This window comes from Boleophthalmus pectinirostris, unplaced genomic scaffold (genome assembly GCF_026225935.1).
Source record: "Boleophthalmus pectinirostris isolate CB_2022bp ecotype Guang Dong unplaced genomic scaffold, ASM2622593v1 HiC_scaffold_12, whole genome shotgun sequence".
NCBI classification, from domain to species: domain Eukaryota; kingdom Metazoa; phylum Chordata; class Actinopteri; order Gobiiformes; family Gobiidae; genus Boleophthalmus; species Boleophthalmus pectinirostris.
This window is the reverse complement of record NW_026571018.1, coordinates 40,671,951-40,687,352: the sequence shown is the minus strand read 5'-3', so window position 1 is coordinate 40,687,352 and position 15,402 is coordinate 40,671,951. Positions and strand designations below refer to the sequence as shown.

Here is a 15,402-nt window from a genome sequence, read left to right as displayed (position 1 = left end):
AAAAACAGTTTGGTCCAAAGTTCTTCCTCACCGACTTTCTGCAGAGCCTCCTAATCCTTCACCGTCAAGAGTTTAGAAGCATTTTCACAACTTCCAGACACAAAACATATTTTCTGTTTCTTTATTTCCACCTCAGCTCTTACAAAGCCCTTCAGACATGTTCCAAATTATTTTACTGACAAATAAACAATATGATGAAAATCAATCAATAACTCTCATATGAACAAATATACATCATTTTAACATATTAATATTTCATATTTGTTATACACTCTGTTTATAAAAAGGAAATGTTCAATGACTGTAAAATACAACAGTCACTTCTGCAGACCTCCACCCAGAGGACCACACCCACAGACCTCCACCCAGAGGACCACACCCACAGACCTCCACCCAGAGGACCACACCCACAGACCTCCACCCAGAGGACCACACTCACAGACCTCCACCCAGAGGACCACACTCACAGACCTCCACCCAGAGGACCACACCCACAGATCTCCACCAAGATTAGTCACGCCATCTTGGTGCAGGTCCTAACCCACCTACTTGAAGACCGAGAGGTTTAATGTCAGACTGGTTTAAAGACTTTATGGTCTTAAATGTGGAGACCCCAGTGCCCACTGCTCCCACCTCCAGACCTTAAGTCTAGTCTTGGTCAGGACTACTTCAGCTGGAGGATTTGGACTGTTGAACATTCCAGGAAAAGCAGTAACATCTCCAGTGGTTGTGGTGGAAAACTTTAGTATTGTGCGTTGTTTCACCACTTCTTTGTCTTTATTTCACTCTAATAAGTGTTGAAGGCCACACTTTTCTTTGTCTAACCCTTTAGTCTCACAGGAAGGCTACAGGTGCCTTTGTTTGATCATCCTGACCTGTACTCAAACACGAATGTCCCTGAGCTCTGAAGGCCAAACAGACAAACTGACCTAAATGTAAACTGTACCTGGAGAGGGGTTAAGATTAGCCCTAACCTCAGACAGTTTCTAACCTCAGACAATTTGTTAAGTGTTGTTTCCCCATTGCTTCGAGCTCACTGCAACAGAAACTGCAACAGAAACACACCGTCCCACTACAGACAAACAGAATAAACCAACAGATTTCGTGTATGTTTTGTGTTATTTCACAGATCATTTCCACAACACAGGACGAGAGAGTCGCCGATCCCTCCTCCAGAAAAGATTCATAGTGCAGCTTTAAATACAAATCTGTCATTTCCTTTGAGTTCTGATCAGATAGAAAAATAAACTATGAATCATACAGACGGTCGGGTCCTGCCGCTGAGCAAAACACCTGGAATACAGAGTCCAGTGGGCGTGGCCTCTCGCCTCTCCCGAGTCTCTGGGGTGTGTGGTCAGTCTCTGGGGGCGTGGTCAGTCTCTGGGGGGCGTGGTCAGTCTCTGGGGGCGTGGGCAGTCTCGGGGGGGGCGTGGTCAGTCTCTGGGGGGGCGTGGTCAGTGGTGCTTCTGGACCAGCAGGTTTTTGAGCATGTCAAAGGAGTTTCCGTCGGGCTCGAGCGAGAGCAGACCGCGCTCGGGGCAGTGCACCTGGAGGAAGCCATTTTGGTCCAGACCCACGACGTTCGCCTCAGGTCCGTCCTCGCTCCACAGACGCACGACCGTCCCACTGCAACGACACAAACGAACGTTCAGACACACTTTCAACCTCACTGTCAGTCAAGGTTTAAAAGATACGGAGCGCAACACTGGTACAATGGAGCGGTTTGGTGTTCAGGTGAGAGCTGCACACAGAACTTAACGCTCATGTTTACTGGATTTACCTCGAGTCTCATTCTGCAGCTTCAAAGAAAACGAGACATTTTAGCACAACTTAACACGAGGAGACGTGTATTTCATATTTAAATCACAATGTTCCCTTCTCTTATTTTGAAAATACTGCTGCAAACATTAGAATGTTTAATGTGTTTAGTTCAGTTTTTGACAGTCCTCCCTTTGCTCTCTGTGCTAAGTTACTACCCCCAAAGAGCACTATCACAAGACAATCAGCACTAATGAAAGGGATACACTTCACATCAGGTTCTGAACTTATATTGTTTTGAATCATCCTTTTATACATTTACAAAAACAGCACACAGGAGCTTGGGTGGCGTAGACTTGTGGGCGGAGCCTTGTACAGGCTTGTACTATTAACTACAAAGAGAGTTTGAGTCGGGCCTGGGAGAGAAGATTAGTCTTGAGGCATGTTTCTGATGAGGTTATAACATGACAGAAAGCTCCAGAAAGTGAGGGTCATGTTCAGCTCAGTCACTGGGGAAGCAAATGTCTGTGATCTGCTCGTGTCATGGAGGAAAAACACGTGTGGGTCTCAGTCCGTCGCAGATAGTGGGGCAGATAGTGGGGTTAGGGGCGCGGTGCGATGCCTAGGGGGGCACATGTGACCTCGGGGAACATGCAGTTTTGCCATACTAGAATAAAGTGTAATTGCACATCCACTACAGTAGGTGGCAGTATAGTGTGGGGTTTTTGGGCCGAGCGTCCGCACACAGCACAGAGCAGGAGAACAAACCCTCCAGAGACGCCATGGAAAAATACTGAACAGGGATGAAAAGAAAGGTGGAGGAAGACAGAGATAATGAAACAAACGAGGAAATATGACGAAGCGTATGTCGCGCTCGGCTTCACTGTGACTACGGCGGGAAACGAGGAAAGACCGATGTGTTTACTGTGTCTAAAAATGTTGGCAGCTGACAGCATGAAGACAAAGAAACTAAGGCGTCGCTTAAAGACATTACAGCCCAATCACACTGATAAAACTCTTGAGTTTTTCAGCAGAAACGTGTCAAATATGACCAACAATCACCCGCTTTGTGAACACAAATGACTCTGTCGCGGCAGAGAGTGGAGGGGCACCAAATGTTTTCTTCTTCTTAATGGGGGCGTGACAGAAGCTTATTGTGAAGCACAGGTCTGACCTATGGAGCCAGCGGCTGTAGTACGTAGGCAGGACGGCGTCTGGACCTTCTCTCTGGAAGAGGCTGATGAGGTCCTCCAGGAGGCTGAGGGAGCGTGCGATGAGCTGAGCGCAGGTCAGGGGCTGCAGGCCGCCTCCGTGCTCCTGGTTGTGCTTCTGGATCAGGTCGTTGATGCAGACGGTGGGGCTGCTGTTGCTCACGTTGAAGCCACATCCTGAAGGACACAGTCGGGACGAGAACATGTGAGGTGGGCCGTCTTTGGACTCCTGTACTCTGGGGTTTCATGTTTTACAACTTTACTTTAAGTAAATTATGCTAAATTTACTCTTATGAGCTTTATGTCATGTTCTAATGGTGTTTCCTCCTCACACTCAGAGCTGGAGTTGTGTTTGTTTGACTAAATCTTTGTCCTGAGTCTGTTACATCTCCAAAGATCCAAACGCTCTGTTCCACCTCGTGACGTCATGAAGTGCTCAGCTCCTTTTCCCTTTAGTTCAGTAAATGATCCAAATGATTCTAGTGAAGGTGTGTGGAGTTTAAAAACACAGTGGAGCACTTCCTGCATCACCACACGATGACATCACGAGGTGGAACAGAGTGTTTTCAGTTTGAGAGAAGAGCTCGTGTTAAATGTGCAGGTTTGTGAGTTAAACATGTGAATGAAACAAAACACGAGTCCAGGTCTGTGACCAGGAAACTACATCAGAACAGAACAGAGGATTATGGGACATGGAGTCTCAGTGTAAACTACAGTAGAACAGAGGATTATGGGACATGGAGTCTCAGTATAAACTACAGTAGAACAGAGGATTATGGGACATGGAGTCTCAGTGTAAACTACAGTAGAACAGAGGATTATGGGGCATGGAGTCTCAGTGTAAACTACAGTAGAACAGAGGATTATGGGACATGGAGTCTCAGTGTAAACTACAGTAGAACAGAGGATTATGGGGCATGGAGTCTCAGTGTAAACTACAGTAGAACAGAGGATTATGGGGCATGGAGTCTCAGTATAAACTACAGTAGAACAGAGGATTATGGGGCATGGAGTCTCAGTGTAAACTACAGTAGAACAGAGGATTATGGGACATGGAGTCTCTGTGTAAACTACAGTAGAACAGAGGATTATGGGACATGGAGTCTCTGTGTAAACTACAGTAGAACAGAGGATTATGGGACATGGAGTCTCTGTGTAAACTACAGTAGAACAGAGGATTATGGGACATGGAGTCTCAGTGTAAACTACAGTAGAACAGAGGATTATGGGACATGGAGTCTCTGTGTAAACTACAGTAGAACAGAGGATTATGGGACATGGAGTCTCTGTGTAAACTACAGTAGAACAGAGGATTATGGGACATGGAGTCTCTGTGTAAACTACAGTAGAACAGAGGATTATGGGACATGGAGTCTCTGTGTAAACTACAGTAGAACAGAGGAGTGTCAGTCACTGTGTCCCAAACCTCAGTCACTTTTATTTAAATCATAAACCTTAAAATAAACAACTGAATTTAAATGAATTAGAATAAAGACTTCACTATGTTTGTATTTGTAAAACACTTGTAGAATATTTGTTCTGCCTCAGTTTTAGTTTTAGAGTTAATATTGTGACACAAACCTTGCTGTTTCTAAACACAAGTATCTCTGTTCAACTCTTCATTTTATTTGCACTTTTGAACATGTTTTCAGTGACATCCGCCCACAGATCCTGTGCACGGCCTCATCTTTAAACATTTCTTAATTTTAGCAACTCAGCCAAAACCACAGAGATAAAAGTGAACAGGAAGTGACACTGACACTGAGCCAAGAGCGAAACATGAGCCGTTTAAATCAATGTTGATGTAAAGATCAGCAGAGACTTTTAACGTCCCAAACTCCAGAAGTCGACTCTGTTCACGCCGACGCTACAAACCAAGACGACGACGACGACTGGAAACACACGGCCAAACGTCCGGTACGTTCAGCTCATCAACAACTCCAACCATCACAACTCTGAACGCACAACTGACACACAACTGACACAAAACTGACACACAACTCTGAACTCACAACTGACACACAACTGACACAAAACTCTGAACGCACAACTGACACACAACTGACACACAACTGACACACAACTGACACACAACTCTGAACGCACAACTGACACACAACTCTGAACGCACAACTGACACACAACTGACACACAACTCTGAACTCACAACTGACACACAACTGACACACAACTCTGAACTCACAACTGACACGCAACTCTGAACTCACAACTGACACACAACTCTGAACGCACAACTGACACACAACTCTGAACGCACAACTGACACACAACTTACACACAACTCTGACACACAACAGACAAACAACTGACACACAACTGACACACAACAGACACACACTCCTCGTGGTGTGTGTGAGTAGAAGAGACGAGGTGATTCAAACGGCTCGTTCGTCTGCTTCATTTTCCCGCTGAACAGTTTTTCTTCTGTGGGTTTCATCTCAGTCGAGCTCAGAGTCGTAAACACACTGAAGTTTCACCGCGTGTTTCCAAACGTCGTCCTGGTTTGGGACGAGATCGTGAATAGAACCTGACCTGAGTTCTGACCTTTGGAGCTTTGGAGAATGTTAAAGTCTTTATTTCAACAATCAGAAAGTGGCACAGACACGAACACATCTCGACTCAAAGAAGACTGACGCTCAAACTGAAGCAGGAAGAATTAAGACTTCATTTAACCCACTTCAGTCTCAGAAAAAACATTTCAAGAAAATAAAGAAAAGTCGCTTTTCCTCGTTCGCTTCGTTATAATTACATTATAATTACAATATAATTAGTTTAACCGTGTTTTAGTGAAATGTCATGCTTGTCGTCTCCACAGGGGGCGGTGGTGAGCGCCGTACCTACGAGCAGGTGGAAGGTGGAGCCCAGGACAGTGGAGGTGACCAGGACTCCGCCCAACTTCAGACCGTCACCGTGATAAATGTCGTTGGGCCACTTCACCCTCAGATCCAGATCCTGCACAAAGAAGCGCCGCTTTAACCGTGCAGAAACAATATATAACCTATAAAACTATATAAATGTGTATAAACAATATATAACCTATAAAACTATATAAATGTGTATAAACAATATATAACCTATAAAACTATATAAATGTGTATAAACAATATATAACCTATAAAACTATATAAATGTGTATAAACAATATATAACCTATAAAACTATATAAATGTGTATAAACAATATATAACCTATAAAACTATATAAATGTGTATAAACAATATATAACCTATAAAACTATATAAATGTGTATAAACAATATATAACCCTCAAGTTTAGGATTAGGTTAGGGCTTTACGGTTTCAAGGTTTTACGGTTTCAGGATTTCAGGATTTCAGGGTTTCAGGGTTTTACAGTTTTAGAGTTTTAGGGTTTCAGGGTTTCAGGGTTTCAGGGTTTTACAGTTTTAGGGTTTCAGGGTTTCAGGGTATCAGGGTATCAGGGTATTCAGGGTTTCAGGGTTTCAGGGTTTTCGGGGTTTCGGGGTTTCAGGGTTTCGGGGTTTCGGGTTTCGGGTTTCAGGGTTTCAGGGTTTCGGGTTTCGGGGTTTCGGGTTTTCAGGGTTTCGGGTTTCGGGGTTTCGGGGTTTCGGGGTTTCGGGGTTTCGGGGTTTCGGGTTTCGGGGTTTCGGGGTTTCAGGGTTTCGGGGTTTCGGGGTTTCGGGGTTTCAGGGTTTCAGGGTTACCTCATAACCCGGAAGCGTGCGCACCGCCTGCACCACCGCCAGGGCCGCCAGGTGCTGCAGGAACGGAATCTTCTGGCCCAGGCGAGACGACAGCTCCACCTGCAGGCAGACGGTGAACATGGCACAGCCCACAGGACTCAGCCAACCGTTCCTGCTGCGGCCTATGGGCACAGAGAGGACACAGAGGGCACAGAGAGGGCACAGACAGGGCACAGAGAGGACACAGAGAGGACACAGAGGACACAGAGAGGACACAGAGGACACAGAGGACACAGAGGGCACAGAGGGCACAGAGAGGGCACAGAGAGGGCACAGAGAGGACACAGAGGACACAGAGGGCACAGAGGGCACAGACAGGGCACAGAGAGGGCACAGAGAGGGCACAGACAGGGCACAGAGGGCACAGAGGACACAGAGGACACAGAGGGCACAGAGGGCACAGACAGGGCACAGAGAGGGCACAGAGAGGGCACAGACAGGGCACAGAGGGCACAGAGGGCACAGAGGACACAGAGGACACAGAGGGCACAGAGGGCACAGACAGGGCACAGAGAGGGCACAGAGAGGGCACAGAGAGGGCACAGACAGGGCACAGAGAGGGCACAGAGAGGACACAGAGAGGACACAGAGGACACAGAGGGCACAGAGGGCACAGACAGGGCACAGAGAGGGCACAGAGAGGGCACAGAGAGGGCACAGACAGGGCACAGAGAGGGCACAGAGAGGACACAGAGGGCACAGAGGGCATAGAGAGTCAGACTCACTTTACTGTCAAGGGCAGTGCCTAAGATGCCCCCTCAGACACTCACCTCTGCCCTGGCTCTGTCGAGCTGCCACTGCCACCAGACCCACGTCTCCAGAGACCAACAGGTTCAACCTGAGGAGCAGATCAGAGTCAGAGACACACGAGACAGAGGAAAGAACTGTCCTCCTCCTGTCCTCCTCCTGTCCTCCTCCTCCTGTCCTCTGTCCTCCTCCTGTCCTCCTCCTGTCCTCCTCTGTCCTCCTCCTGTCCTCTGTCCTCCTCCTGTCCTCTGTCCTCCTCCTGTCCTCCTGTCCTCCTCCTGTCCTCCTCCTGTCCTCTGTCCTCCTCCTGTCCTCCTCCTGTCCTCCTCCTGTCCTCCTCCTCCTCCTGTCCTCCTCCTGTCCTCCTCCTGTCCTCCTGTCCTCCTCCTCCTGTCCTCCTCCTGTCCTCTGTCCTCCTCCTCCTGTCCTCCTCCTGTCCTCCTGTCCTCCTCCTCCTGTCCTCCTCCTGTCCTCCTCCTGTCCTCTGTCCTCCTCCTGTCCTCCTCCTCCTGTCCTCCTGTCCTCCTCCTCCTGTCCTCTGTCCTCCTCCTGTCCTCCTGTCCTCTGTCCTCCTCCTGTCCTCCTCCTCCTGTCCTCCTGTCCTCCTCCTGTCCTCCTCCTCCTGTCCTCCTGTCCTCCTCCTGTCCTCTGTCCTCCTCCTGTCCTCTGTCCTCCTCCTGTCCTCCTCCTGTCCTCCTCCTGTCCTCCTCCTGTCCTCCGTCCTCCTCCTGTCCTCCTCCTGTCCTCTGTCCTCCTCCTGTCCTCCTGTCCTCTCCTGTCCTCCTCCTGTCCTCCTGTCCTCCTCCTGTCCTCCGTCCTCCTCCTGTCCTCCTCCTGTCCTCCTCCTGTCCTCCTCCTGTCCTCCTTCCTGTCCTCCTCCTGTCCTCCTCCTCCTCCTGTCCTCCTCCTGTCCTCCTCCTCCTGTCCTCCTCCTGTCCTCCTCCTGTCCTCCTGTCCTCCTCCTGTCCTCCTCCTCCTGTCCTCCTCCTCCTGTCCTCTTCCTGTCCTCCTCCTGTCCTCCTCTGTTCTCCTCTGTCCTCTAACCCAGGTCCAAACCAGGACTAAACCAGAACAAAGTAAAGTGTGAAAGTGCAGATTGTGTTTTTTCACATCAGCTCCAACACTTCAGATCAGACGGTTTTATATTCACCTACTGGGGGTTAGGGTTGGGGTTTGGGGTTTAGGGTTGGGGTTTGGGGTTTAGGGTTGGGGTTTGGGGTTTAGGGTTGGGGTTAGGGTTGGGGGTTTAGGGTTTAGGGTTGGGCACTGACCCGTCCAGCAGGTCCATGGTGGAGGACACCACCTCGGCGTACAGCAGAGTTCTGCCCAGGCTCCTGCTCCTCAGGTGGGACTCGTACGTCTGCAGACTGAAGTGCTCTGGGCACGGGGCCCCGGGGCTGTCCCACACCAGCGGCACCGGGCCCTCCAAAGGGCTCGAGTCCGCCTCTGCCTCTGAGCAAGACACCAATCTGAGGGAGACTTTAGGGAGACGCAGAAGGCCCCCGTCACCTGCACGACTCCTCAAACACTGCACAAACTGACTCCTGGCTTCCTGTGGACACACAAACACACATTTACTTCAGAGTTCTTCTCTCAAACTGAAAATACTCTATTACACCTTGTGATGTCATCATGTGGTAAGATTTGTGTGTGACCAGGAACACTAGAACATTAGAACATTAGAGCCTGACTTGAAGCTCAGGGTCAGTTTGTCTGATATGGACTTTTAAGAGCAACAAACATCTGAAGATTGAATTTTGCTCAAATTTATGGACAGAAATCACAAGCTCTTTTAAAGCTGATATTAGTTCTCGTTTGTGTTCACTCAGGAGTGTAAGAGTCTGTGGGTCTGTGGGTGAGGGGCCCAGCCTGTGACGCCCTGATCGCCCGCTGCCCTGACCGCCCTGTGTCCTGACCGCCCTGTGCCCTGATCGCCCGCTGCCCTGACCGCCCTGTGTCCTGACCGCCCTGTGCCCTGACCGCCCTGTGCCCTGACCGCCCCGTGTCCTGACCGCCCCGTGCCCTGACCGCCCCGTGTCCTGACCGCCCCGTGTCCTGACCGCCCCGTGCCCTGACCGCCCCGTGCCCTGACCGCCCCGTGCCCTGACCGCCCCGTGCCCTGACCGCCCCGTGTCCTGACCGCCCCGTGTCCTGACCGCCCCGTGTCCTGACCGCCCCGTGTCCTGACCGCCCCGTGTCCTGACCGCCCTGTGTCCTGACCGCCTGCTGCCCTGACCACCCCCTGCCCTGACCGCCCTGTGCCCTGACCGCCCTGTGCCCTGACCGCCCTGTGCCCTGACCACCCGGCGTTCTGCTCCACTCACATATTTTCGTACATTAACATACATCAGACCTGTTTCCTGACCACAGCGTGGGCGTCAGCCTGAGAAACACAAAACTACTAAAAAACTGTATGTTTATGTAAAAATGAATTCCCAAAATCTGTAACTCACTCGCTGAGTAACTCATGTTTTTTCTTTCAGTTCTTGTACATATAAATCTCCATAATCTAAATAGTAAATAAAATGTCTTTAACCCTTCCAGCCCGACGGTCTCGTACACGATACCTGGGAAAATGTTTCATAAAACTGCACAGAACTTTACAACCATAAAAGATACACTTTTTTTTCCCTTAAAAAGCTTTCCGAGCATATTTCCGTCGTTCTCCTCCATTTCACGCTCTGTGACGACGTCGGGAAAACGAGTGTCCAACAGGAACTTTGTTTTGGTCCAAACTCCTGTGCTCCGTCCATTTTGATTGGTCCAAACTTTGACAAAGAGCGTAAAGAGTCAAAACGGTCGATGCTCTGAGCGTCTGTGTTCAGAACAAGTGAAAAAGTTGCTCTAAGTGCAGAAATTTCTCAAATAAATGGAAAATTACACATCTTGGTCTGTGTAATTGTGCAGCCTTTGCTCTTTTTATTTTCAGGTTTATTTGAGTCCAAATGTCCAAATCCAAATGTAATAACCCCCATGGAAATGCAGGAATGTGAATAAGCATAAAGATGAAAAACACGGGTGTCGTTCACACTGGTACAGGCGTGTCACCAGAATCAATTTATGGTTCAATATATGAAAGCTACAACTGTGTATTTTAGTTCTCAATAACAATCCAGGGCACTTTCTCTTTGCAAAATTGAGATTTAAAATTAAGATTTTAGACATTTTTATGTAATAGACTAATTATTGCTCCATTTTATTCATTTGTTGCAGCTCAGGACTTTTAATAATACTGTATTTTTGTTGTATTTATGTTCATTATTGTGCTACTGTGACAGGACGTGTACCGTGGACGTGGACAGCAGGTGCACGGGGGTGGGGGAGGGGGCCACGCCGGGCTCACAGCTCACGCCCAGAGACCTCAGGATCTCCTCCAGGACCTCCAGACGAAGCTCCTCTCCATCTGTGACCTGCTCCAGACGAAGCTCCTCTCCATCTGTGACCTGCTCCAGACGAAGCTCCTCTCCATCTGTGACCTGCTCCAGACGAAGCTCCTCTCCATCTGTGACCTGCTTCAGATGAAGCTCCTCTCCATCTGTGACCTGCTCCAGACCTGCAGGCTCCTCCAGGTGAACCTACGAACAGTCTCTGTTAGTTAGGCTGAATGATTATGCTAATAAGACTAAAACTAACCAAACTAACTAAACCCTAACTCAGCTCAGTCCTGCACATTCACAGCTCGAGCCGCACTGAGCTCCACAGACACGTGACCCTGGTCCTTCCTGAAGCTCCTCATTTCAGTTCTACAGCTGTGACTGGAACCACCTTCAACATAGTTCATTTTTACCTGTCGACTTCATCCAGGGTATTTTGCAGGATCATTGCACACTTTTAACAAATGAGAAGGTGTTCCAGCCCTAACTGTAATTTACCTGGTAAAATACTGAATAAATAAATAAAAATAAAACAAATAAACCAGAGAGAATAAAATATCAAAATTGAAATATGCACCGAGACTGTTTTTTGATTGGAGTTATTTGAAATAAACCAAATTAAATATTGGAAATAGAGGTCGAAATCTGTATTTGTCTGACACTAAAAATGAAAAACAAAATAAGAAAACTGTTTTCCCATTTGATTCTTTTTCTTTCTTAATTGAAATTCAAAAGAACAAATGAGACACAGACCCTGTTAGCGTCTCCAAAATCGTTAGGTTCCTAATGACTCAAGCCAGAACAATCTTCATTTACCTGCCTCTGTATTAAATATGATTAAATATGTTTAAATACAATTAAATATGATTAAATATGTTTAAATACGACAGGCCTGTGGGATGTTCTGCCGTCGTCTGAAACCAGGTGCGGTGAAACTCAGAACGAGCGCAGGACGGAGCCTCACCTGACAGAGCACGGCCTCGCCCCCGTCGTCTCCGTGCGTGACTCTGACGATGACCATGTGCCCCCCGCTCAGCTCCCCCCACAGCTCCACCTCGCCCCCTCCCCGTGCGTCCCGGGTGAACGCGTGCCCGCTGGCGTGCACGCGGAGCTGCACGGTGCTGCTGTCCTCGCGGGTGAAGCTCAGAGTGTCCACCCTCCCCTCGCCCTCCAGACGCCCCAGGGAGACGCCGGCGGGGCACAGACGTGAGGCCAGCCCCAGCACCCTGCCCCCCCCGCTCAGGTAGGTCAGGAAGCGGGTTTGGAGATGAGCAGAGAGCGCCTCCTCCTCCTCCGCGACCACCAGCAGTCGACAGTTGTCCAGCCAGGGGTCGCCCAGGGCCTGCGCGGGCGTCAGCTGGTAAATCATGTACTTGTTCATATTGATGCACTTTGATAAAACTTTTTGAATGATCTGAAAACGTTCTTGGCTCGTTCCGGTGTAGACCAGGATGTTGGGCGGTTTGGAGCCGATGTCGACGCCGGCGTTGGAGAAGTCATCCTCTAGATTGTCCTCGGCTCCGTTGAGCGCGGCGCCGTCGTCTGGAAGCTCCGGGAGGTTCTCCACGGACGCGTACTTCACCGACAGGATGGTGCTGTTCTCCAGCTCCAGACACTCGTGGCAGCTGGACAGGTGCAGGTGGTGCCCGTGCTCCTCCATGTGCTGCTGGCTGCCGGGGTCGCACAGGAGACCCGGGTCGGGGGCGACGTGGAGGGGCTCGGACGCGCGGCGCTCGTCCAGGCGTGGCGGACGCTTGGAAGCCGGGTGCTCCGGCGGCAGGTGCAGGCTGCCCTTGCGATAGACGACAGGGCCTTCGTCCACAGACAGGTGCAGGAGCGAGGGGAGGGCGGGGGGCTTCTCCAACAGCGCTCGGACCGCAGACTCCTCCAGAAGAACAGCTGAGGACGAGAAAAGAACACAACAGGAAAAATGAACACAACAGGACGAGAAACAAACACAACAGGACGAGAAACAAACACAACAGGACGAACAACGAACACAACAGGACGAGAAACAAACACAACAGGACGAGAAACAAACACAACAGGACGAACAACGAACACAACAGGACGAACAACGAACACAACAGGACGAGAAACAAACACAACAGGACGAGAAACAAACACAACAGGATGAGAAACAAACACAACAGGACGAGAAACAAACACAACAGGACGAACAACGAACACAACAGGACGAGAAACAAACACAACAGGATGAGAAACAAACACAACAGGACGAACAAACAGAAACAACAACAGGACGAGAGAAACAAACAACAGGATGAACAACGAACACAACAAGACGAGAAATGTTTTTTAAGTCTCTTCAAACACGTAAACACTGCGACACACATGCTGTGACATACACACAAATTAAGAAAAATCCCCACTACAACGAAAAAATTCCCAGGATGAATCTTGATCCCAGAAAAGAGGTTGGATACTGAAAGAAGAGGGTTGGGGTCAGGGTCGGGGTCAGGGTTGGGGTCAGGGTTGGGGTCAGGGTCAGGGGGGTCAGGGTCGGGGTCGGGGTTGGGGTAGGGGTTGGGTCAGGGGTCAGGGGTCGGGGTCAGGGTCAGGGGGGGTCGGGTCGGGTCAGGGTCGGGGTCAGGGTTGGGGGGTCAGGGTCGGGGTCAGGGTCGGGGGGTCAGGGTCAGGGTCAGGGTCGGGGTCAGGGTTGGGGTCAGGGTCGGGGTTAGATACTGTTGGATACTGAAGGATGAGAGGAGAAGGACGTACGGATGATCCTGGAGGGACACAGGTTCTCGTCCAGGTGAAGTCGGTCCTCGATGAAGGCCACGCCCAGACGGCTGAAGTCCTCCAGCGACGCCTGAGCCAGAGCCCGGAACGGTCGACCCGGGGTCAAAGGGCACCGGGCCAAAGGGACGCACAGCTCGGACCAGCCCAGCACCTACACACACAGGTCAGAGGTCACAGGTCAGAGAGGAGGAGGACGAGAGGAGAGGAGGGACTGTTCCATTTTTGTGGAAATCTCTCACACTGTAAACACAGACGTTTGTCACATACACGTCTCCTTTTGAACTGGAACCAAAAAACGTGAGCACATTCCCCGATTTCAGCGTCGTTGCTTTAGTTTCCAGTTCGATTTAGAGTTGATTTTATTATTTTGCTGTTTGTTTTTAAACCTTTGAATGTTCTGGCTCCATGTTACGTCTCGGACCTCCTCCAGTTTTACTCCCCTGTGCTCTGAGGTCCGAGGTCCGAGGTCCAGCTCTGAGGTCCAGATCCAGATCTGAGGTCCAGCTCTGAGGTCCAGATCCAGATCTGAGGTCCAGCTCTGAGGTCCAGATCCAGATCTGAGGTCCAGCTCTGAGGTACAGGTCCAGCTCTGAGGTCCAGGTCCAGCTCTGAGGTCCAGCTCTGAGGTCCAGCTCTGAGGTCCAGCTCTGAGGTCCAGCTCTGAGGTCCAGCTCCAGCTCGTGGGGCCTAAGATGTGACTTAAACCAGGAGGACAGGATCTTCTCTGTGACCGACCCCAAACTCTGGACGCTCTTCCCCCGTCGTCCCAACAGCCCCACAGAGACAGAGAGTTTAACACACACTTTTACTCTGTGGTTTAACACCGTCTGAGTCGTGTGCTCCTCTGTGTCTTTTATTTATTTTTACTATTTACTGCTATTTTATGATTTTTATGGTTTTGCTTTTTATTTGCTTTTACTGGTTTTATTGTTTTACGGCTGCTGTGACCAAATTTTAGCAATTTACCTTTTTGTTGTCTTCATTTTCTGATCTCTGTGCAGCACTTTTGTAAAATGTGCTGTAGAAATAAAGTGGATTTGGATTTGAATAAAGAGCAGGCAGCTCCATCAGTAAATAAAGTTGGCTGTAGCGCCCCCATGTGGACATTTACTAACACTGCGTTTCAGGCAGACGTGGTGGAGCCTCTGAGTGTGGACACATTCTAAATTAATGAAATGATCTGTACATGCAACAAGATCATTTTACTGGACAAGTTTTCTTAAAATAAATAAACTCTAGATTAGAATGAAGCGTCTGTGGTCAGTGTTCAAGGGCTGGAAATAAGTTTATGGATGTTTGAGATAAATCATGAACCTTCACTGTGTCCTAAAGTTTTGTCTGAGTTTGAAGTACCGGCCTTGTGGCGTGGCGTCGTGGGCCGCGGCGTCGTGGGCCGCGGCGTCGTGGGCCGCGGCGTCGTGGGCTGCGGCGTGGCCTCGATGATGAAGGAGATGTGGTCCCTAAGCGGAGCTGAGGAAGAACGCACCACAGTCCACCTGCTCAGGTCACTGCAGATCTGAGAACAAGAACACACTGATCAGAGCCCGTCTCACACACACACACACACACAAACACAAACACACACACACACACAAACACAAAACACACACACACAAACACACATTTACACAGAAAAACATGAACCTGAAGTTCACAGATCGTCATCGTCATCGACACTTCGAGGGGAAAAACTCAGTTGAAGGAATCGTACTCTAGAACATTGGACCTGCTCATTTGTGTTTCATTTGGTGTTTTGGTTCTAGATGTTTCTCCAGTCAGAAAACAGAAGGAGCCTCACGACTCTCAT

The 15,402-nt window shown here is 49.4% G+C and overlaps 1 protein-coding gene across 2 annotated transcripts in view; it reads right to left on the bottom strand.

Annotated features, from left to right (window-relative positions):
* Window positions 1–105: 105 nt before the first annotated feature.
* Window positions 106–15,402, bottom strand: part of hlcs (holocarboxylase synthetase (biotin-(proprionyl-CoA-carboxylase (ATP-hydrolysing)) ligase)) — a 16,131-nt gene continuing 834 nt past the window's right edge. Inside the window, exons 2-12 of one of the 2 annotated variants that reach the window (XM_055148962.1) lie at window positions 14,953–15,111; window positions 13,575–13,746; window positions 11,797–12,731; window positions 11,001–11,033; window positions 10,746–10,934; window positions 8,730–9,010; window positions 7,482–7,549; window positions 6,673–6,833; window positions 5,828–5,942; window positions 2,933–3,146; window positions 106–1,626 (exon numbers count right to left, since the gene is read on the bottom strand). In XM_055148962.1, coding sequence (XP_055004937.1) covers window positions 1,455–1,626; window positions 2,933–3,146; window positions 5,828–5,942; window positions 6,673–6,833; window positions 7,482–7,549; window positions 8,730–9,010; window positions 10,746–10,934; window positions 11,001–11,033; window positions 11,797–12,731; window positions 13,575–13,746; window positions 14,953–15,111 — 2,499 coding nt within the window. In that variant the 3' untranslated portion in view covers window positions 106–1,454. Of the gene's footprint in view, window positions 1,627–2,932; window positions 3,147–5,827; window positions 5,943–6,672; window positions 6,834–7,481; window positions 7,550–8,729; window positions 9,011–10,745; window positions 11,034–11,796; window positions 12,732–13,574; window positions 13,747–14,952; window positions 15,112–15,402 lie in introns of both variants that reach the window. The other variant, XM_055148961.1, reaches the window with a different exon arrangement.